The sequence below is a fragment of the Palaemon carinicauda genome, chromosome 17, assembly GCF_036898095.1.
Source record: "Palaemon carinicauda isolate YSFRI2023 chromosome 17, ASM3689809v2, whole genome shotgun sequence".
NCBI classification, from domain to species: domain Eukaryota; kingdom Metazoa; phylum Arthropoda; class Malacostraca; order Decapoda; family Palaemonidae; genus Palaemon; species Palaemon carinicauda.
Genome location: NC_090741.1, coordinates 59,720,426 through 59,742,765, shown reverse-complemented (window position 1 = coordinate 59,742,765; position 22,340 = coordinate 59,720,426). Strand labels below are relative to the sequence as shown.

At 42.0% G+C, this 22,340-nt stretch overlaps 1 protein-coding gene across 3 annotated transcripts in view; it reads right to left on the bottom strand.

The window, feature by feature from the left end:
• Ppat-Dpck (Bifunctional Phosphopantetheine adenylyltransferase - Dephospho-CoA kinase) overlaps nt 1–22,340 on the bottom strand; it is a 266,249-nt gene that overhangs the window by 190,555 nt on the left and 53,354 nt on the right. For 2 of the 3 annotated variants that reach the window (XM_068391102.1, XM_068391100.1), the window contains exons 1-5: nt 19,990–20,073; nt 17,418–17,486; nt 14,335–15,624; nt 7,748–7,998; nt 7,145–7,210 (exon numbers count right to left, since the gene is read on the bottom strand). In XM_068391102.1, the coding sequence (XP_068247203.1) occupies nt 7,750–7,998; nt 14,335–15,624; nt 17,418–17,486 (1,608 nt within the window). In that variant the 5' untranslated portion in view covers nt 19,990–20,073 and the 3' untranslated portion in view covers nt 7,145–7,210; nt 7,748–7,749. Of the gene's footprint in view, nt 1–7,144; nt 7,211–7,747; nt 7,999–14,334; nt 15,625–17,417; nt 17,487–19,989; nt 20,074–22,340 lie in introns of those variants that run through there. The other variant, XM_068391101.1, reaches the window with a different exon arrangement.

Below are 22,340 nucleotides of genomic sequence, written 5' to 3'. Positions count from 1 at the left end.
ACCTGTGGCCAGGTACTCAATCATTTGTTGTTGACACCTCCTCAATTATTCCTCGGTCCACTGGTTCTCTCTGGGGAGGAAAGGGAGGGTCGATTAAATCATGATTATCGGGTAAGTATATTCAAAAATTTATTTTATTAATAAAAATAACATTTTTCAATATTAAACTTACCCGATAATCATGTAGCTGATTCACACCCAGGGAGGTGGGTGAAAACCAGTGTACATGATTAAAGGATAGCTAAGTATCCCAAATTTCATATAACAGTTATCTCAAATAACAATGAAATAATAAGTACCTGGTAAGGAAGTCGAATAGAACCGTTACTCTGCCTTTTATTTAAAGTTCGTCTTCCTTACTGAGCGCAGCGTTCCTCTTGGAGGCTGAATCAACCCAAAGGTGCCAAAGTACAAGGGGTTGCAACCCTACTAAAGGACCTCTACCAAACCTTTAACCCAGGCGCTTCTCAAGAATGAATAGACCACCCGCCAAATCCAAGGATGCGGAAGGCTTCTTAGCCTACCGTAACAACCATAAAAACAACAATAAAAGTATTCAAGAGAAAGGTTAAAAAGGTTATGGGATTAAGGGAATGTAGTGGCTGAGCCCTCACCTACTACTGCACTCGCTGCTACGAATGGTCCCAGGGTGTAGCAGTTCTCGTAAAGAGACTGGACATCTTTCAGATAAAATGATGCAAACACTGACTTGCTCCTCCAATAGGTTGCATCCATAATGCTCTGCAGAGAACGGTTTTTATTAAAGGCCAACGAAGTAGCTACAGCTCTTACTTCGTGGGTCCTTACCTTCAGCAATGCAAGGTCTTCCTCCTTTAAGTGAGAATGTGCTTCTCTGATCAGAAGCCTTATATAGTACGAAAGCCCATTCTTGGACATGGGTCTCGAGGGTTTCTTGATGGCACACCATAAGGCTTCTGACTGTCCTCGAATAGGTTTAGACCTCTTCAGATAATATTTGAGAGCTCTGACAGGGCAAAGAACTCTCTCTAGTTCATTACCAACCATGTTGGAGAGGCTAGGTATTTCGAACGATCTAGGCCAAGGACGTGAAGGAAGCTCGTTCTTTGCTAGGAATCCAAGCTGAAAAGAACATGTAGCTGATTCGGTTGTGAAACCAATGTTCTTGCTGAAGGCATGAACCTCACTGACTCTCTTAGCTGTTGCAAGGCAAACGAGAAAAGCAGTCTTGAGGGTAAGATCCTTGAAGGAAGCTGACTGGAGAGGTTCGAACCTAGATGTCATAAGGAACCTTAAGACTACGTCTAGATTCCAGCCTGGAGTGGAAAGACGACGTTCTTTAGACGTCTCAAAAGACTTGAGAATGTCTTGAAGGTCCTTGTTGGAAGACAGGTCCAAACCCCTGTGGCGGAGGACTGAGGCCAACATGCTCCTATACCCTTTAATCGTAGATGTTGAAAGGGATCTCTCATTCCTAAGATGAAGAAGGAAGTCAGCTATTTGGATCACAGAGGTATTGGTAGAGGATATTGAATTGGCTCTACACCAGCTTCGGAAGACCTCCCACTTAGACTGGTAGACTCTACGAGTGGAAATTCTTCTAGCTCTGGCAATCGCACTGGCTGCCTCCTTCGAAAAGCCTCTAGCTCTAGCGAATCTTTCGACAGTCTGAAGGCAGTCAGTCGAAGAGCGTGGAGGTTTGGGTGCAACCTGTCTACGTGTGGTTGACGTAGAAGGTCCACTCTTAGAGGTAGAGTCCTGGGGAAGTCGACTAGCCATTGAAGTACCTCTGTGTACCATTCTCTTGCAGGCCAAAGGGGAGCAACCAGCGTCAGCCGTGTCCCTTCGTGCGAGACGAATTTCTGCAGAACTTTGTTTATAATCTTGAACGGAGGGAATGCGTACAGGTCGAGATGGGACCAGTTCAGAAGAAAAGCATCTACATGAACCGCTGCAGGGTCTGGAACAGGGGAACAATAAAGCGGAAGTCTCTTGGTGATGGAGGTGGCAAACAGATCTATGGTAGGTTGACCCCACAAGATCCAAAGTCTGTTGCACACACTCTTGTGGAGGGTCCATTCCGTGGGAATGACCTGATTCCTTCTGCTGAGGCGATCCGCTGAAACATTCATATCGCCCTGGATGAACCTCGTGACCAGTGTGAGGTTTAGACCTCTTGACCAAATGAGGAGGTCCCTTGCGATCTCGTAAAGGCTCCTCGAATGGGTCCCTCCTTGCTTGGAGACGTAAGCCAAGGCTGTGGTGTTGTCTGAATTCACCTCCACCACTTTGCCTAGCAGGAGGGACTTGAAGTTCAACAGGGCAAGATGAACTGCTAACAGTTCCTTGCAGTTGATGTGGAGTAATCCTTGTTCCTTGTTCCATACTCCTGAGCATTCCCGTCCGTCCAAGGTCGCACCCCAGCCCGAGTCCGATGCATCCGAGAAGAGATGAAGATGGGGGGTCTGGATGGCCAATGATAGACCCTCCTTGAGAAGAAGATTGTGCTTCCACCACCGGAGAGTGGTCTTCATCTCTTGGTTGATAGGGATAGAGACTGCTTCTAGAGTCGAGCCCTTGTCCCAATGAGCTGCAAGATGGAATTGAAGAGGGCGGAGGTGGAGTCTCCCTAGCTCGACAAACAGGGCCAGAGATGAGAGGGTCCCTGTGAGACTCATCCACTGTCTCACTGAGCAATTGCTCCTCTTCAGCATGCTCATGATGCACTCTAGGGCTTGGTTTATCCTGGGGGCCGATGGAAAAGCCCGAAAATCCCGACTCTGAATCTCCATTCCCAGGTACAAAATGGATTGGGAGGGAATGAGTTGAGATTTCTCTATATTGACTAATAGACCTAGGTCTCTGATTAGATCTAAAGTCCAAGAGAGGTTCTCCAGACAACGACGACTCGTGGAGGCTCTCAACAGCCAGTCGTCTAGGTAGAGGGAGGCTCTGATGTTCGATAAGTGCAGGAATTTCGCTACATTCCTCATCAGAAGAGTAAAGACCATAGGAGCTGTGCTTAGGCCAAAACACAGGGCTTGGAACTGATAGACAACCTTTCCGAAAACGAATCTCAGGAAAGGTTGGGAGTCTGGATGAATGGGAACGTGAAAGTATGCATCTTTCAAGTCCAACGAGACCATCCAGTCCTCCTGTCTGACCGCTGCTAAGACCGACTTGGTCGTCTCCATTGTGAACGTCTGCTTGGTACTCGTTGAGAGAGCTGACGTCCAGCACCGGTCTCCAACCTCCTGTCTTTTTGGCCACAAGAAAGAGACGGTTGTAGAAGCCCGGGGATTGATGGTCCCGGACTATAACCACTGCCTTCTTCTGCACAAGTAGCGACACCTCCTGTTGCAATGCTAGCCTCTTGTCCTCTTCTTTGTAGTTGGGAGAGAGGTTGATGGGCGATGTGGTCAGAGGCGGTTTGAGGCAGAATGGAATCCTGTAACCGTACCTCAGCCAACTGACAGACTGTGCGTCTGCACCTCTCTTCTCCCAGGCTTGCCAGAAGATCTTGAGTCTGGCTCCTACTGTTGTCTGGAGAATCTGAGAGTCAGTGCTTTCCCTTAGATGTCCTGGGTCCTTTCCTAGACTTGCCCCTGTGAGAGTCTGGACGGGAGCTTCCTCGGCTGGGGGCTCTACCACGAAAGGGCGGTATGAACCTAGTGGCCGGGGTATCAGCCACTGGGGAGCGATAAGTCTTGGGGACAGAGGTGGTAACCTTAGACTTACGAGCCGATGAGGCTACAAGATCGTGCGTGTCCTTCTGTATCAGGGCAGCCGACAAGTCCTTAACTAGCTCCTCGGGAAAGAGGAACTTTGAGAGTGGAGCAAAAAGGAGCTGTGACCGCTGGCACGGTGTAATGCTGGCTGAGAGGAAGGTACACAGTTGTTCCCTTTTCTTCAACACCCCTGATACAAATAACGACGCTAGCTCACCCGATCCATCCCTGATAGCCTTATCCATGCAGGACATAATTAGCATGGCAGAGTCTTTGTCCGCATGAGATGTTTTCTTGCTGAGGGCTCCCAGGCACCAGTCGAGAAAGTTGAACATTTCGAAAGCTCTGAACAACCCTTTCAGAAGATGATCCAGGTCTGAGAAGGTCCAACAAACCTTCGAGCGTCTCATCGCAGTCCTCCTAGGCGAGTCCACCAGACTTGAGAAGTCAGCCTGGGCAGAGGCAGGAACTCCCAAGCCTGGTGCTTCCCCTGTGGCATACCAAACGCAACCTTTCGAAGCTAGCTTCGTTGGAGGGAACATGAAGGAAGTCTTGCCCAGGTGTTGTTTAGACTGAAGCCACTCCCCTAAGGTCCTTAAGGCCCTCTTGGAGGATCTAGCTAGAACAAGCTTAGTATAGCTCGACTTAGCTTGTTGTACGCCTAGCGAAAACTCAGATGGAGGAGAGCGGGGAACAGCAGAGACGAAGTGGTCAGGGTAAAGCTCCCTGAGTAGAGCCAAGACCTTTCTAAAATCAACAGACAATGGAGAAAGCTTAGACTCCTCCACGTCTGATGAGGGATCAAGATGTGCCTCCTCATCATCCGACACTTCATCAGCAGAAGGTAGCGAAGCAAAAGGACCAGAATGCTGAACCGCAGAGTCAGAACGGGTAGGAACAATAACAGAGGTTTCCTCAACTTGAGGGAAAACCTGAGGTTCAGACTGCATAGGCTGAACAACAGACGGAGCAGAAGGCAGGTGCATGGGTGAAGGAGGTTGACTCCTAGCAAGAGTTGCACCCAAGGCTTGCACAAGCTGAGCGGAGGACGGAGGCGGAGTAGTCCGTTCCTGTTCCTGAGAGATGAGTGGAGCATGAGAAGGTTGAGGCTGCGCAGAACAAGGTAAAGTTCTCGCAAGCTTAGGCTCCTGAGGCGCAAGTCCATGGTGTAGAGGAGCTTGCCTAGATGAGGGTTGAACTCGGTGCAGCGCTGGTTGAGCAGACAGACTCACGGAGGGGAGAGGTTGTTGTACCCCAACCGAGAGTTGCACCACTGGTGGAGCAGCAAGGGGAGGAGGAGGAAGAGTGTAACTCTCCTGATCCCAAAGCAAGGGTTGCCTTAAAGAAGGCTGAGGCTGAACAACACTGTGAACAGCAAACTCCGAAAGTGGTTCAACATCGTGCGCCTGGCAGATGGTGCTGCGACCAGGCGGAGCAGGTGCAGGCTGGGCGAGCACAGGCGGAGCAGGTGCAGGCTGGGCGAGCACAGGCGGAGCGAGAACAGGTGGAGGGAGTGTAGGCGGTGCAACACTCTCAGCCCGACACTCACGCATCAAGTCCGAAAGCTGAGCTTGCATGGACTGAAGCAGGGTCCACTTGGGGTCGGCAGAAACGATAACAGACTGAGGTAAAGTCACAGTCGGGGTCTGTATAGGCAGAACCTTACTCCTCTTGGGCGGAGTACAGTCGACCGATGACAGAGGCGAGTCGGAGCTGAGCCAATGACTACAACCTGGCTGAGCACTCGCTGACTGAACTCTACGTTTAAGCGGTCTCGAGACCTGAGACCAACGTTTCTTCCCTGCATGAAGATCAGCGGACGAGAAGACGGGCTCAATCGTCTGCAGGTGGGAGTGACGGTCTAAGGAAGACACGCCCGCAACCACCGAGGATAATTCTGTGCGCCTAACAAGGCCTGTCGAACCCTTAAGCCCTTCGACATTGCTTCTCCCCTGGGCATGGGAGCTTGCAAGAGGTCCCGGACTGGGAGGACGACTGGCTCGCACAGAAAAATCCTCACGCACCACACTGGCACCACTAGCACTTGGCACTGCACAGACACTAGCACTCGTCACAGCACTGGCACTATTTCCACCCACTGCACTCTTGACCTTCAGTTCTTTAACCTCGGCCATCAGAGACTTATGGTCACTTACCACTGATTCTACTTTATCTCCTAAAGCCTGAATAGCACGCAAAACAGTTGACATATCAGGCGGAGGGCACACAGTAGGTTCGGGGGTAGCCACTACAGGGGTAGGAAAAGGTAGGGGATCATGAGGTGAGGAAAACATAGAAGAGTGAGAAGAACTTCTCCTAACTCTAGTTCTCTCTAACTTGGATGAATATTTTAAAAGACGTACAAAATCCAATTCCGAAAGTCCGGCGCACTCCTCACACCGATTTTCTAATAGACAGGGCCTGTCCCTACAGTCAGAACAAGCGGTGTGAGGATCTACCGAGACCTTCGGAATACGCCTATTGCAAGACCTACATCGTCTATGGGAGGGAGCTTGCGAAACGTCAGACATCTTGTTTCAAAGAGTAAGTCAAAGGGTGATCCAAAAACAAGCAAAAATTCATTAACCGTTAATCAGTATTTATATAAAAGCTAACTAGCTAATATAAAAAGGATTCCAGTATGCGACAGCCGTTAATCTAAGAGAATACTTCACCAAATATCCATGAATAAACTCGAAGACCATGAGCGTATCCCAGAACGTCTAGCCGGAAGCACGACAGAGGAATAATTGAGGAGGTGTCAACAACAAATGATTGAGTACCTGGCCACAGGTGGCGCTGGTAAGTACACCCCCTTCTAGTATTGTGATAGCTGGCGTATCCCTCCATAGAATTCTGTCGGGCAACGGAGTTGACAGCTACATGATTATCGGGTAAGTTTAATATTGAAAAATGTTATTTGTTTCTACGCAGTATACAAACCTAAAATCTACATCAATACTATTTACTGTAATGTCACTAGTCTACACAAGAATATTGCAAATACACAATGTTATTTAATACACTATTCAAACAGTCTATGACTACAATTTATGTAGCATAAAGAACATTACTGTACAGGGTGGTCCAAAAGTATGTGCACAGTACAGCATGTGGTAAAGGTTTATGTTTCGACTTTTGCATTTTGGTTCACAATAAAATTTAAGGTCTTTTGTATTATTGTTCACAATAAAACTTATTGTAAATGCAATAATTGTGTTAGTAAATATAATTGCATTTATATGTAATCTCAAAATAAATGTAATCATTTACTGTACGCCTACTTTTGGACCACCCTGTATATATGAGTGGTGAAGGTTAACATGCAGCAACGTATATGCGGTAAAGTGAAACATTTTAATTTCCTGCCTACAAAACTAAATAAGGAGCTCTACATAAATAAATAACTAATAAAAACAGAAAAGAAAAAAACTTACTTCAATAGGTAATCAGGTTGGCATGGTCAGTTATGAGGCTGCTGGACGATTAACTCCCGTGGATTTCTTAAAGGAGAAAATTTAAAATAGCATAAAAATAAATTCAAAATAACTTAAAAAGTAAAACTTCCAAGAAGAAATTTGTAAAATGATTGAGAGTATTATTTCTACAATTTTATAGGCTTCACTCTAAGAATTTATCAAATAAACAGTTGAAACTTAATCAAAAGGGACCAGTTGAAAATTAAAAGTCAGAGAGCTATACACTTTTATCTGTGCGAAAGCAGTTGTGAACTTTATCATCAGTATAATTTGGATACTATTTCATAACTTAATACATCTACAAAGTTGCTATCTACAAAATAAACCACTCAGACTTCTACTTTAGTCATTACTAGATACAGTATACTGTACTATTAAAAAATCAATGTACTGTATTTCAAAAAATACTATACTGTATTGCTCTATACTTCTGCTTTATTTCAATTCAAATTTCTTTTTAAATAAGTAATATCATTTCAGTTTGCTTTCCTTTATTACTTAATTACTTCATATTTCAATTGTAAATTGCTACAAATAAAATTAAAAGATCTATCTACGTACAATCACAGTTGCGCCTTATGTTCACTTTCTCGCTTGGCTATCATTTCATTGAGAATCTTCCAGGCCTTTTCACACTGCTTTTGAGTATACTCTCCAGCCCACTGGGTGCAAAACACTACATTGGCACGAGATACACGCTCCTCGTTTGAAATTTGACTATCAATTCTACGTTCTGCTTCCTCGTTCCGCTTGCCATCTCGTTCAACAATACGACGAACTGCTTCATCTCTTTTGATGATACACACCCAGACCTAGAATATACCAATACTTTGTTACTCCTGATGTGTCAAAATCACAGCATTAAACTAAAAATAGAATTTTAAAATTTAAAATTTATTAGTTAAATACTTAGCCAACATTCATTGTGCTATGCATTTTCCAAGCACAGCTAGGCTTAGAACCTCAATATTAGAGGATTATAAGAGAGTTTGTTTGACTAACCCTCTTATCTTGTACCCCGAGAATTACTCTTACTCTAAATGCCAGCTAGAGACCATTGTCCAGTTACTGGTACTGCCATTACCATTTATCCCCAATAGTTGCAGGGAAGAGGGTGGAATCTAATAACTGCTGAATGAGTTATTAAAGAAGAGTAGTGGCAAACAATATGGATAGTCATAGAAATCCACTCTTGAGAAAAGAGATAAATACCAAAAATACTCCGTAAGACTTTAACCATGGATTTAACTTTGGATGACTTGTCCTTAGGCTATATGAGATTGAAAGAGACCTTGTAATTTTTCCTAATTCCATTAGAATAGGGTTGTGGTGGCCTATGTGGTAGCGTCCATGACTAGTGATCGCCCGACTGGGGTTCGAGTCCCACTCAAACTTGTTAGTTCCTTTGGTGTCTGCAACCTCACCATCCTTGTGAGCTAAAGATGAGGGGTTTGGGGGAGCCTATTAGTATATCTGTTAAGTCATCATTAGCCATTGCCTGACCTTCCTTGGTCCTAGCTTGGGTGAAGAGGGGGCTTGGGCGCTAATCATATGTAAGACTACTGTATATGGTCAGTCTCTAGGGCATTGTTCTGCTTGATAGGGCAATGTTACTGTCCCTTGCCTCTGCCATTCATGTGCGTACTTTAAACATTTAATAGTGATAAGACTAACAAAGTCAAGGGTTACATTTTTTGCCTTAACTAATCATCACCAGCTCCTCCTACGCCTATTAACGCAAAGGGCCTTGGCTAGATTTCGCTTTTAATTCAATACTTCTCCATCCTTCATGCTTCACAGTCCTCAGCCATGTAGGTCTGGGTCTTCCAACTCTTCTAGTGCCTTGTGGAGCCCAGTTGAAAGTTTGGTGAAATAATATCTCTTGTGATGCCACATGTAGCTTCTCCCTTCTTTTGATACGTCTGTGAAGAGCATTGATTCCAGGGGGAAGAGAGGAAAGATCTAAACAGCCCCAGATGAGGTTGAAATTTGATGCTCACCCATTGGTCACTCAGCACTCCAAGGAGGACAGGTGGCCTCATCAGACAGAGTAACCAATATGCTGGTAGCGAGGCTAGTAGAAAGAAGGGGTTTACTCCCTTCTTCAGTCTTCCTATTCTGCTTTAGGAAGGAAAGACTTTCCCTAGCCTAATGTCTAGTAGCATTCGTAAGTATACCAGTTTCGTGTTGACTGCTGGGATGACTTCGCGAGATTTTGCAACAACCCTCAGGTCATGGCAAGAAACTCGAGAAGCCTGACTTGGTGTTGGAGAAGGGATGTCCCAGAGTCTCCAAGAATTAGCCAGTTAGCCCAGTTTCTTAACAGAAAAATGTTGTTTCTGTGAGTCTCGGTTGACACTAGAAACTCCCTGTGAAAAATGGAGGAGGCACAATCCTGTCAAAATACAGCAACTAAACTGCTATTGACGATAATATAAGATGAATCGTAATTACTTCCTTGAAGACGGATGAACTGGAATCTGGTGGTAAGCATCCCAATCCCAGTGTTGTCATGTAGTCCTGGAGTCTGACTGCTTGTCTGTCCATGTCTGCCATCTCCATCCTGAATGAAGTTTGTAGATCAAAATAGTTCAGGAAGGAGAGATCGAATACTGGCACCCAGCCTCCAGGTACCTTTTCTACAAGAAAGAGTCGACTGTAGAAACCTGGGGTTCCCGTGTTGGATGTGTTCTCATTCTTGGGGAACAGGTCACAAGGTAGCCTTCCCTCTCTCATGAGCTTGTGATGTAATAACATACTCATGTGTTGATGACATAAAGCCTGAGTTTGGAAATCCATGCGAACGCTTGGGTTTGCGTAGATTGCTGAAAAACCCGCCCTCGCAACTTAATAGGTGGATGGGTATGTGAAGATATGTACAGTATGCTTTTCTCACCAGCCTGTGAATTATTTTGCCCATGGAGTCCATTCGTTCACACGATGGGGTTTGTGAATAATCCTTGTTAGCATGAGCCCTCATGGGTGAGAGCTCTTCGTTAAATTTGAATTACCTATTCACGAGCCAGAGCTACGTGTGCATCATTCGTCAGTACTCCCGCACAGGAGTTTGGCGAAGGGTCCTGTGCGATCCTGCATTACGATTCGCTACAAGGAATGGACGGATCCTCCTGGTTGGAGGAGTCATGATTGAAGAAGAGAAGAATACTTCGAACTTGCCAGAGAGGCATTACAGCTGTACCCAGTCTATGTGCTACCTCATCATCCCATTCTTAGGAACCTAGCTCTGAGGAGCTTGAGAAAGGCATGGATGAAACCAAGACCATTCTTGATACCCTGCGCGGAGAAGACAACTCAAGAGAAAACCTAACTCGCGTGCGAGAAAGGTGCTTCAGACTTTGCACTCCCTCCACCAGCTGAGCAAACTCTGGCTGAGCAAGGTCAAGGTCAAGCTCGACATCGGCCATATTTAGCCTTCCAGACAGAGAGCTCTGAGAAGTGTTCGATTGAAGGTGCTCTTACACAAGTCCTGAGGGAGCCGGAGCAGGCAGTGACAGGGTAATCAAGTATACAAGGAGAGAGAACTAGATAGGGACACTAGAGACTTTGTTGATTCCATTACCTTCAAAGTCTCCGAGAGGAAGACCAAGCTCAACCTCTTAGGAAGCTAAAGTGCTTCCTCTGTGTTCCCAACTGGATCAACTCCTCCGAGTAGCTGTAACATTGTAAAATAAAAAATAAAAAATTCATGAGCATATGGCTAACAAAGCAATAAGATCTCTCGAATATAAGTTTGCTATCATTCGTGAACATAAGCATGAGCTAATTCCATCCCCTAGAAAAAAAGGGAAAAGAAAAAAAGATTAACCCGACGGGTTATGCCTTAGGAGACCATTGTTCTTTGAGAGCATGAAGGAGTGAAGCAGGGATTACAAGGGATTGGAGACCAAAACCATGTGACTGATCCGACGAGTTCTCTAACCCGTAGAGAGAAGTTCGAGCAAATACGGCCGAAGGATTATTTTTGCGGGTTTAGGTAGTAAGTTGACAAGGGCACCAGCCACCTGTTGAGATACTACTGCTAGAGAATTATTGGGTCCTTTGACTAGCCAGAGTGTACTACATTGGACCCTTCTCTCTAGTTATAGCTCATGTTCCTAATGCCGTAACATACACCAAGTAGTCGGGCTTATTCTTTACATATTCTCTTCTGTCCCAATACACCTAACAACACTGAGATTATCAAATAGATTTTCCTCGCTCAAGGGGTTAACTACTGCTATGTAATTGTTAAGTGGCTACTTTCCGCTTGTTATGGGTAGAAGAGACTCTTTAGGTATGGTAAGCAGCACTTCTAGGAGAAGGACATTCCAAAATCAAACCATTGTTCTCTGGTCTTGGATAGTGCTATAGCCTATGTACCATGGTCTTTCACTGTCTTGGGGTAGAGTTCTCTTGTTTGAGGGTACGCTCGGTAACACTATTCTATCTTATTTCTCTTCCTCTTGTTTTTTTTTTTAAGTTTTCATAGTTTATGTATAAAAGATTTATTCTAAAGTTATTGTTCTTAAAATATTTAATTTCAGTAGTTAATTACTTCACCTTTAGTTTCCTTATTTCCTTTCCTCACTGGTCAAATGGTCGGAAGTATTCTTATCTGCAGTAATCGTTGGGTAGAACCCTGATTTTACCTTCCTGGAGAGGTCTGGCGGCAAATTGGTGAGCGCGCATGCACAACTATCGTAGTTCCAGTTATCCATATATATGAAGATGTCAACTTGTATGGTAACCACATAGCAAAACAAGCGACTTCAATGGTTTGGGACAGGGAGAAGAGGAGACCGGTCGCTAACGTCTAGGACACGTTAATATAGTAGTAGTAGTAGTAGTCAGACGAACGTTCGTGAGTGTTGACGAGAACAGGTGTGCCGATGTAGTAGATTGACCATCCTCAAGCAATGGCTGCTTAAATGTCTGTGTACGACATCTCATTTGTATACAGTAGTTGTGTTAGGAGCTGAAGATGGCATAGTTGCAGCTTACTCCAGAGAGAAGATGAAGTTTTAATAAGATTTATCACATCGATAGCTTTGTGACGTTCTTACTGTACTTGTGTGCTACACAACAAGTCTCGAATGGGTGAGTCAGGTATTAAGCGTGAAGGATGACAAATGTACTGCTCCTCTTCTACCGTTGATGAGAGTGCTGGGTTAGGGGCCAAGAAAAGATTTTACGCTGAACTCCCTTAATTGCCCGTCATAATGAAACTCTGTATACTGTACTACTGAAGTAAGGCGACTTGTGGCAACAATAGATAGAAGATCTGTGCGTGTGCGTTGATGAAGTAATGCTCGCTCCTGCCTTGGACAAAAAGTGTAGCGCTATTGCGTTGCCCCGCTGTCCCGCCATCGTGAGCTAAAGCGTGGTCAAAAACTGAAGAGGTGTCATGAACTCAAGAGTGGTAGCGAGCTGAAGTGTTGCCGCGAGCTGAAGCGCTGTTTCAATCTGAAGTGCTGTGGCACACTGAAGAGTAGTCATGCACTAGGGAGTAGTCGTGCGCTGGGACATGATCGCATGCTGGATCCTGGTCACAAGTTGGCAGGCTGTGCTGTCTCGTTGTCGGAGAATCCGCAGGTCAAAGTTTTTGTGATCATTCCGGATGGTGCCTGTCGTCTCTACTGTTGGCCTCACGAGCTGGCGATGGCAAACGCTGGTCATTGTCAGCAGGAACTTTCTAGTGACAAGAAGTCTGGTCACACGCCGGTTAAGCTGCGTCATTCGCCGAGACTCACTTGGGAGTGTGGCTTGCACTCCTGAGAGATCCTGTAGCAGGAACTGGGGCAGTTGAAGTGGCTAGGTGAGATGAGTCAGCCAGACGAGAGAAGGTTGAAGTTTACTGGATACACCAAACTCACCAGCGAGGCATTGTTGCTGCACCTAGCCTGCAAGCTACCTTGTCGTCCCCTTCTGATGAGGTAGCTGCAAAGAAGACCACTCAGGGGAAGACCTAACCTGCGATCATAAAAAGTTTTCCCTGAGAGGAGCAGGGACATGCTTCACACTTTGCAATCCCTCCACCGGTTGAGGTAACTCAGAACGAGGGAGAGCCCAATCATTAGCACAGAGGAGACCACTCAGGAGATGACCTAACCTGCAAACATGAAAGATGTCCCTTGAGAGTAGCAGGAACATTCTTCAGACTTTGCACTCCCTCCACAGACTGACATCTCAGAATGAGGAAGTGCGCCATCGTTGGCGCTGAAGAGACCATTCAGGAGAAGACCTAACCTGCAAATGGGAAAGGTGTCCCCTGAGAGGAGCAGGAACATGCTTCAGAGTGTACTCCATCCACTGGCTGACATCTCCCTACGAGAGAGTGCGTTGACATCAGCGCTGAAAAGACTACTCGGGGGAAGACTTAAACTGCAAACAGGAAAGGTGTCCCCTGAGAGGCGCAGGAACGTGCTTCAGACTTTACACTCCCTCCGCCAGGTGAGCCATTTCAGAATGAAGGAGTGTGGTGGTGTCAGTGCTGAGGAGCAAGACCGAGGTCAAGCTCTGAGTCAGCTGCAAGCCGCCTTCTTGAAGAAGGAAGTGAAGGTGCAGCAACGGAGAGCAACTTCCCTGAGGAGGAGGGACAAGCCGTTTCACGAGGCGAAGCAGCAGGGTCTTTTAGATATAAGGGTTGTCCGGCGTCCAAGGGAACAGATCGAGAAGAACGAAGAAGGATGAAGAGGTTTCTTCGCCCTCAAGGAAAACCCCGAAGGAAATGAATCCCTCTTCAACTTCCCCCATGCCAACTCCTAAACAGCAACAATCACACCTGCAAAAATAAAAGAAACTAAAAGAACAAATCAGTCAAAGGCCAGTCAAAAAAGGTTAAGCAGTAGAGAGAGACATCATCCGCTCATTACCGAGCCAAAAGCAAAAGTGGCGATAGAACACCCGTGTGTGTGAATGAGCGAAGTAGCTGGTACTTACCCCTAACCCCACTAACTATCACTGGGGAAATTATCCCTAGCAAAAAGTTTTCAGCTTCGCCGAAAGTATATTCCATAATAAAGAGAGAAAAGGTTTGTATTAGTGTTGGAACAAACTACAGTATAGTATTACTGTACTTCAATTTATATACACTATACTACAGTACTTTCTAACCCCTTGCTTCATTTTAATGCTTAATACTAACTCACCTGGTGGCAAAACTTGTCCCAGTCAGCCTCCAAAAGAACTGCAGCATCCAATATTACAATTTTGGTACCCTCTCTAGAGAAGGCATCTATACGTTCCTTTGCAAGGCGTGCAATTTCCGGCCAGACTATGCTATTGAGTTTTTCCAGAGCACTTTTATCGTTGAAAACTTTAGACCCGAGAACTTTACGGTCAATTTGGCCATCTTCACCTACTATATCACTGCCAAATGCTTCGATTAAATCATTGTGACACTTAGTACCTTTCATGTAGGCTGCATGGCCAAGTTTATCACAATCAACAACACCTGCTCCTAATTTTGCAAACCTTTTGGCAACACTTGATTTACCACTTGCTGAACCTCCGGTAAGTCCGATAACATACGGCGAATGAGGAATTGCATCATTGTTTTCAACTGGTTTCAGTAGAGTTCCCAGTAATCTCATTCTCAAAGAACTGGCACTAATTTTACTTTCCTCCTCATCACTTGCCCTGCATTTATCATCAACCAAACCAATAATATACCCATCCAACAGGTTGAGTCCACGCTCCTGACGAGCGTCATTGATAAGTTTTATGCCCTTTTTCGTTTCTTCACTCACAACAATCATTTCTAAGTTTTTGTCCCATCCTGCCGGACCCATTGGATCTAAGATCTGCACTATGTTATACTCTACACTTGGGTCCAAATCATTTAGCAAATCCTTAACATTAGATATTCGTACTTCACACGGTGCTATCAACTCTTTCAAGGTTTTGTTTTTAAGCAAGGGTCCATCTGCTATTCCTACAGTCAATTTCCTGGTGCACCTCAAAAGCGCTTCTGACAATAGAATTTTATGGCCATCATGAATGCAGTCAAAGGTTCCACCTAAAACAACATTGCTGTACATATTATTTGCTTCTTCATTGGCTATATTCTCTGAAGGCTGGGACTCAGAGCCATCAAGATTTTCGGAAAGGAATATCTTTTTATTTTTACATCCAAGTAGGAAACTTTTATACCTCCTCTCTAAGTCACTCTGTTCACTGCCTTCCTTGAGTTCATCAAACAACACTATATCAATTTCACAGTTTGTTCTCAAGGGAACTTCACTCATGCCCTTCAACCCAGTCATGAGGACTCTCACGTCTAGTCCACGGCAATGGGAAGAAGACTGAGAGTAAAGTGTGGTGATAATATGACTGCAAAGACTTAACTGCTGTTTTGTTCCCAGAGTTTTTACTTGGGCTAATGGGTCAAGGTGTACGTATAGAGTTTTATTGACGTGTTGAGAGGCTGCTTTGAGCACCTGGAAAACAAAATACATGAAATTTAGATTTTCTATATACAGGAAGCAAAAAATTTCATTGTACAGTATAGTGCACAAAAAACCATATCACCTTGAGAGAACTTTTTCTAAGTGATTAACATACAAATAAATCATGGCATTACAAAAAAAAATGTCACCCAAAGAGGATTAATAGTAAAAGGCAAGGCATTTGACAAAACAGAAGCAAGGATATGTAAAAAGAAAAAAAAAAGAAAATAACATGACTTATATCATAAAATCTATTATTTCAATACTTTCAATTTAGAAGAGAGAGTTTCTTGGCTTAAAAAAATTTTGTAAATAAATTAATTTCTCACTGTCAACTTCCCCATCTGGAAAAATCATTTACCACAGCATTAGTGTTACTGTTTAGTAATACTGTATTTATTTTTATCTAGGAAATTGTGATCTCTTTCTGTGCGTTTTTTACTTGGCTACTTGCTCAACACTGATCTCACTTAAATGATGCCTGTATATAGCCTGATTTTTATATGTAATTTCCGGGAAATTTGATTTCCAAATCTTACTTGACCTAGCTATTGTCTGATTTACTTTTATTGATCTTTCATTAAACTCAAATTCTAAAGATGCTGTATTAGAGATCATAGTTCCTAATTATTTAAATGATTCCATCTCATTAATCCTTTCTCCTTCCAATTATATTTCATCTTCCATTGCATATTCACTATTTCAATATCATAAAAATGTCTCTATAATATCATTATAGATTCATTATCCATAATTCAATTGTTTAAAACTATATACTAATAACATTGATTGGTAGCTTTATTTATTCAATTCTAGCCAGGCCCTTCCAGAATCCTTTGGATTAAATATTCTCCATTATAAAGTAAAATAGGGTACAGCAATATAATCAGCAAATTTGATCTGAATGACACATTACAGTATTATTATCATTATTACTTGCTAAGCTACAACCCTAGTTGGAAAAGCAGTGTATACACTAAAATTGTTCCATGACTCTGTTAATTATATTTTTTCTTAATAACTCTTCACATTAGCATCACTACGTGACATTTTATATATAAGATATTTACCTAAAAGGGCTAGATATTAATTAATTCCCTTCTTTACTACCTGAATTACCTTGCTGAATTTTTACAGTTAAATTTCCATCCCACTACTTCCATGGGCACTAAATTGTTTACTAACTGTTCTTCATATGTCCAAACTAACTCGTCAGTTTCGTTGGTCGCTGCAACCTCACCATCCTTGTGACCTAAGGATGGGTAGTTTAGGGGAGCCTATAGGTCTATCTGCTGAGTCATCAGCAGCCATTGTCTGGCCCTCCTTGGTCCTTGCTTGGGTGGAGAGGGGCTTGGGCACTGATCATATATATATATATATATATATATATATATATATATATATATATATATATATATATATATATATATATATATATATATATATATATATATATATATATATATATATATATATATATATATGGTGTCTCTAGGGAATTGTCCTGCTTGACAGCACACTGTCACTGTCCCTTGTCTCTGCCATTCATGAACAGCCAGCTTTTAAACCTTTAAACTAACCCAATCTTAATGAGTTCTCTCCAATAAAGAACAGTTTCACCTTGCATAGCCTTCACAATTACTGTACTGTATACCAAAAATATTTTGGGGTTTTATCAAATAACAAATGATCTGATAAGACTAAACTATGCTAATGGTCAATATTGACAAACTTCAGACCTTAAAGAGATTAGTAAGTATCATGAAAGATCATAAACAACGTACCTGTGGCAGTGTTGACACAATTCTTCGTACTGGCTGGGTAAGGATCAGTAGTCCAGTTAAAGACCCCATCTGCAAAATGTTGGTTGGTAAACAATATTTCGAAATGTCTAGATGAGGAAAAAAGTGGACTTTCTATTCTTCCTAAAGCAATTCCGCCAAGGACAAAAGTACTTCACAGTATAGTATAACAATATCCATTAGTTGTATTAATTATTACTAATTATTCACCACTGCATGTACAATTATGTCTATCGCATTGCAGCATTCTAGCAATTCATCATTATAAACACTTCTTTCCATTCTTTCCTAATCTTGGGCACTTTCAAATGTTGCCCGGTTGACACTTCAACTCTTTAATCCATTGCATCCATGTATTTAGTATGTGTATATATTGTATCACTAATAATTCACATAAAACTTTATGATTTGTTACAGATTGAGAATTTCTTTAAGGCTTTAGGATATATTTCATAAAAGATAATATACAAATGACCATAATGCATTTGATTTTATGTATTTATCCCTATAAAGAAAATATAATGCAACTTATTTCTTAATTGTATTTTCCGATATATTTTTGTAGTGATATGAAAAATTTGGAAATGATTTGTACTTTTCCTAACTATACTGTACAAACCTTTAGCTCTTTACCTAGGAGATATATTTAGGTGATAGCTGAAACTAGCCATAAGACTTTTAGCAAGGTGTAACTACCCCCATCTAGTTAGGGGTGGGGGTTGGACCGACCACCCTGCTCACACCTGCACTGGTAACATTGTCACTTTGAAATTGCAGGCAGGGCTTCTTTGGGTATAGATGATGGCGGGAAAAGTAAGTCATTTGTGCTAGCACTATATACAAAACCTTCCGCTCTTTACCTAAGAACACTCACCATAGGTGGGCTTAAGTCCTAAACCAACTGGCTGGTTACTGTCCCAGGGTGAGATTCTGTGGTTGCATGAGCTATTTAGAGAATACCCTTTCACCCTCGCTAACTCTCACATCTGTGAGAGAGTAACCGCCTGAGCAATTCATGCTATGGTGCATGAACTAAGCATTGTGACTTGACTAGGTAAGGGTAATGTTGGAGATAGGCTCCTAACTTAACCTAGACATTGCCTGATTTCACCTTGCTTGGAGATCGGGGTCATAACAAATATATATGCATACGCACTATATCAGGTCACACAAGGGACAATGATACCCACCTGCAGTCGGAGGAAATCAGCTTGCAGAGTTTCTCAGATGCTGAAACCCCAAGAGAGTGGAGAATGAAAAACGAAGAGGCCAATCACTCGTACATTCATTCTAGACTTACTACAAGGTAACATCTGCCCTCAACCTCCTGATACTTGTCCTACAAGGGAGCTGAGGTCTTTTAGACAATGTTTTGTACAGCCACCACAGGACCTATCGAGAATGTATCTAGGTTCTTGTGGATTAAGTCTTTCAATTAATGGGACGAGAATGTTGTTTGGCGTTTCCACATGCCCCCACTTGCAAAACCTGCGTAATAGAATAGTTCTTTTTGAATGCCTGGGATGTGCTAACACCCCAGATGTCGTGAGCTCTAGGTCTATGGTTGAGAGGAGTCGAGTCCGGTTGTATGGCTTGTTCGATCACTTGTCTAATCCATGCAGAGATTGTGTTTCTGGTATCCTCCTTTTGACTCTTCCCATACTAACGAACAGTCTGTTGACCTGTGGCCAAGCTCCATTTGATCTTTGAGATAAGTCCTCAGCACCCTCACAGGGCATAGTAACAGCTGATCTGGGTCATCGGTTACAGAACAGAGACTCTATTCGGAAGGGCCCGAATCTAGGATCCGCTACAGCAAGATTTTGAGTCTTAGTATATTCTCAGGGAAGAAGTCGAGTGTTACCTGCACCCATCCCCTTGAATGGGCGATATCGTAGGATAGACCATGTAGCTCACTGACTCTATGCACATGCCCCTGGGCTAGGTCTTTAACCTGGGAACTACTAGGTTAGGTTAGGTGGGTTTATTAGGTTCTCTGGTCTTACTAATCTCGAAATTGTTAAATAATCACATTTTGTCCTGTTTTCGTATACCCAAAGTCCCAGGTTTCCACCTGTGTCCGTCGAGAAGGGGGGGATAGCGTGAGAACGGTTTATTTGCAGAGGAAGTAAAGGTCAAATTCGTTGAAAACACACTATTTACTGTAGTAAATGGTGTTTTTTCTATTCGAAATGTTATCAGGTGTTATACTATAATTTTACTTGGATCTTGTCTAAAACAAATATAAAAGCTACCGGCAAGCGTACTTAACAATTAAGGCAGATTTATTAATATATTGTAGACTTGTCACTGAATCTATGATGAGAATATTAATATTTTTATTATAGTTACGGACGGGGAAAACTTTCCTACTAACAAAACGGCTTTTTTTTTCCGCCCGTTTTCTTATAGTTTTGCCGATTTTAGTTACTCGACTGCATTTATTCCATTCTATTTTACTCACTTTCAGAACCTGACACTTTCTGTAATGATGAGTTTCACTTTCACAAAGTGAAATAATCTTAAATAGGCCGAATCGTGGTAAAATACTTACATTTAATAGTTTTAATGGCCTAAGAAGTTCTTATCAAGTCTCACGAGAGCAATGATAAGTCAGGTTCCAGGTTCCAGGTTCCTCGTTGCTCTCTCCACAACACTATGAATCTGTTATTTTGGGCACACTACTAGAAGAGGCGCAGTGTGTGCAAAGTGCTACAATCTGCAGGAAATTCGTTATAATTAGTTACCATCTACATATTTTTACTTATAACTTCAAGGACCTGTCTAATCTATCGGGCAACATCTTTTATTTGGTGTCTCTAAATTCCATAATTCTATGCCATTGCTTCTAAATTTTCGTAATTCATTACAGCTAAACATATGCTCTGTAGTATCCTCTGACTCCCTACACAACACACAAAGCCTATCCTTATCATTCCTGTTTCTATAGTTTTCTTCCAATTCTATCATATTCAAGCTTGTTTCATAGCTATTAATGCTTTCTTAGTGTCTTCTGCCAGTACCATTGACAAACCTTAGCTTGGGCAACTTGGCTTCCTTATCTTCTATTTTCCATTTGTCACTACTTTTTTGTTTGAGTTCTTGGTTTTTATATTTTCTTACTTTCAATTTTAATGTCATATATTTGCGTATTTCTATGATAATTTCCACCCCCCCCCCCAACATTTCCCATATGATTCCCCTATCTGGTCTTCCACTACATCCTTAACTAATCGTTTGTCATGTGATGTTATGAAAAAAGCATCACCTTTATATACTCTATTCCATTTTAAACTGGCAATATTCCTGTTTCTGCTATTAGCCCCCAATACGGTGTGTTAGCAACCTGTTCAAACATTCCTTTCATAATTTTGTACAGTATACCCTCAAATTCTTTCATTTCCTTTTCTTTTATTACAACCCATACCCGGATATTTGTAAACATTGTAGGTACTACTACTGTCTCATAGATCTTTATTCTCACAAGCAATGCCAAATCTCTTACTCTGTTACCGTCTCTTACTTCCCAACTTCCTGCACCATGTTTTATATTATTGCTTCCAATTTACTCGTGCTAAGACTATGGTTTCCCTTTTCTGAGTACCATTCTCCTAAGCATTTATATTCCCGAACTGCTTTTATCCTTCATTTTCTACACACTCAATTCACCTTTTTAACCTCTTTTCCTTTGTCTTTTTATTAAGACCGCTGACTTCTGTGGCTTGGTTATAAAAGTAAATTTCTTTAATTCTTCCAAACTGTGACAGTTGCTTATAGCTTTTTCTACTTTGGATTCATTGTTGTCCGGAAACATTATATTATCTAAATAAACAAGGGCTTCTATTTTAAGGTTTCTAATCAGGGTTACCGTCTTCTCACTTTATAATTTTTAACTTTGTCCGTGGAAATTTAACAGAATTTCGTTCAAACTGTCCAGTTATTTGATATTACAGCAGTAAGGTAGATTCCTTATAACAGCACACAAAAATTTATTTCTACTTACTACTTACTTTACTTTTAGAGGTTTATTTCTCGCCCTCCATCAAACACTAAAGGTCTGTTCAGGCGGGCCTTGGTGTATGAAGAAATAATTCCTTTCCAGTTAATATTTTGCTCTGTATCGTTATCAGTTATTTCGCTAGCATTTGTATTCTGGCTTAATAGTTTTCAGGTCACTATTATAACACTTTCTAAGTGCTTCAATGATGTAGATTTGACAATAAATGAGCAATATGCTGTATGGAATGCTGAATGCATTGGAATATAAACGATAAAATTACTGTGAAGTTCCAGTAGAGAATAGAGTTCCCCTGCAGCATAAGACCAGAAAAGCAGCCCTCAAAGTTTAAAGTAAATGCGAACATTTGCCCAAATTTTTAAAGAAAAATAGGTTATGAAACTATTTATCATATAATATTCAACTTACTTTGTTTTAATATATTTTATTTACATATGTTATATATATATATATATATATATATATATATATATATATATATATATATATATATATATATATATATATATATAAAGCTATTCGTCCGGTATGAATATCATCACTTTGGTATTTAAGATAAGTACTGTATGTTTGATTAAAGCTAGCAAATCCCTGTGTATTAACATGACAGAGTTTTACCACAATTCATTATTTCAATTCGTTTCATTTGATAAAAATGTACAGGTGTGTGTCTGGAGACGAAGTTTATCTTGAGTCGAATGGAAATGTGAATGGCTTTAGAAATGAACAGTTGAAGAGGGATTGATAGGTTGAGAGATGCAAAATGCACATTTTTTTATATAGGTTTAAGACCTAATGGACTGTGGTCTTAGTGATTACACTATATACCATTCAGATTCAATGTTTTTTATTTATTGTTATTTTGAAAGAAAATCTATTGGAAATAA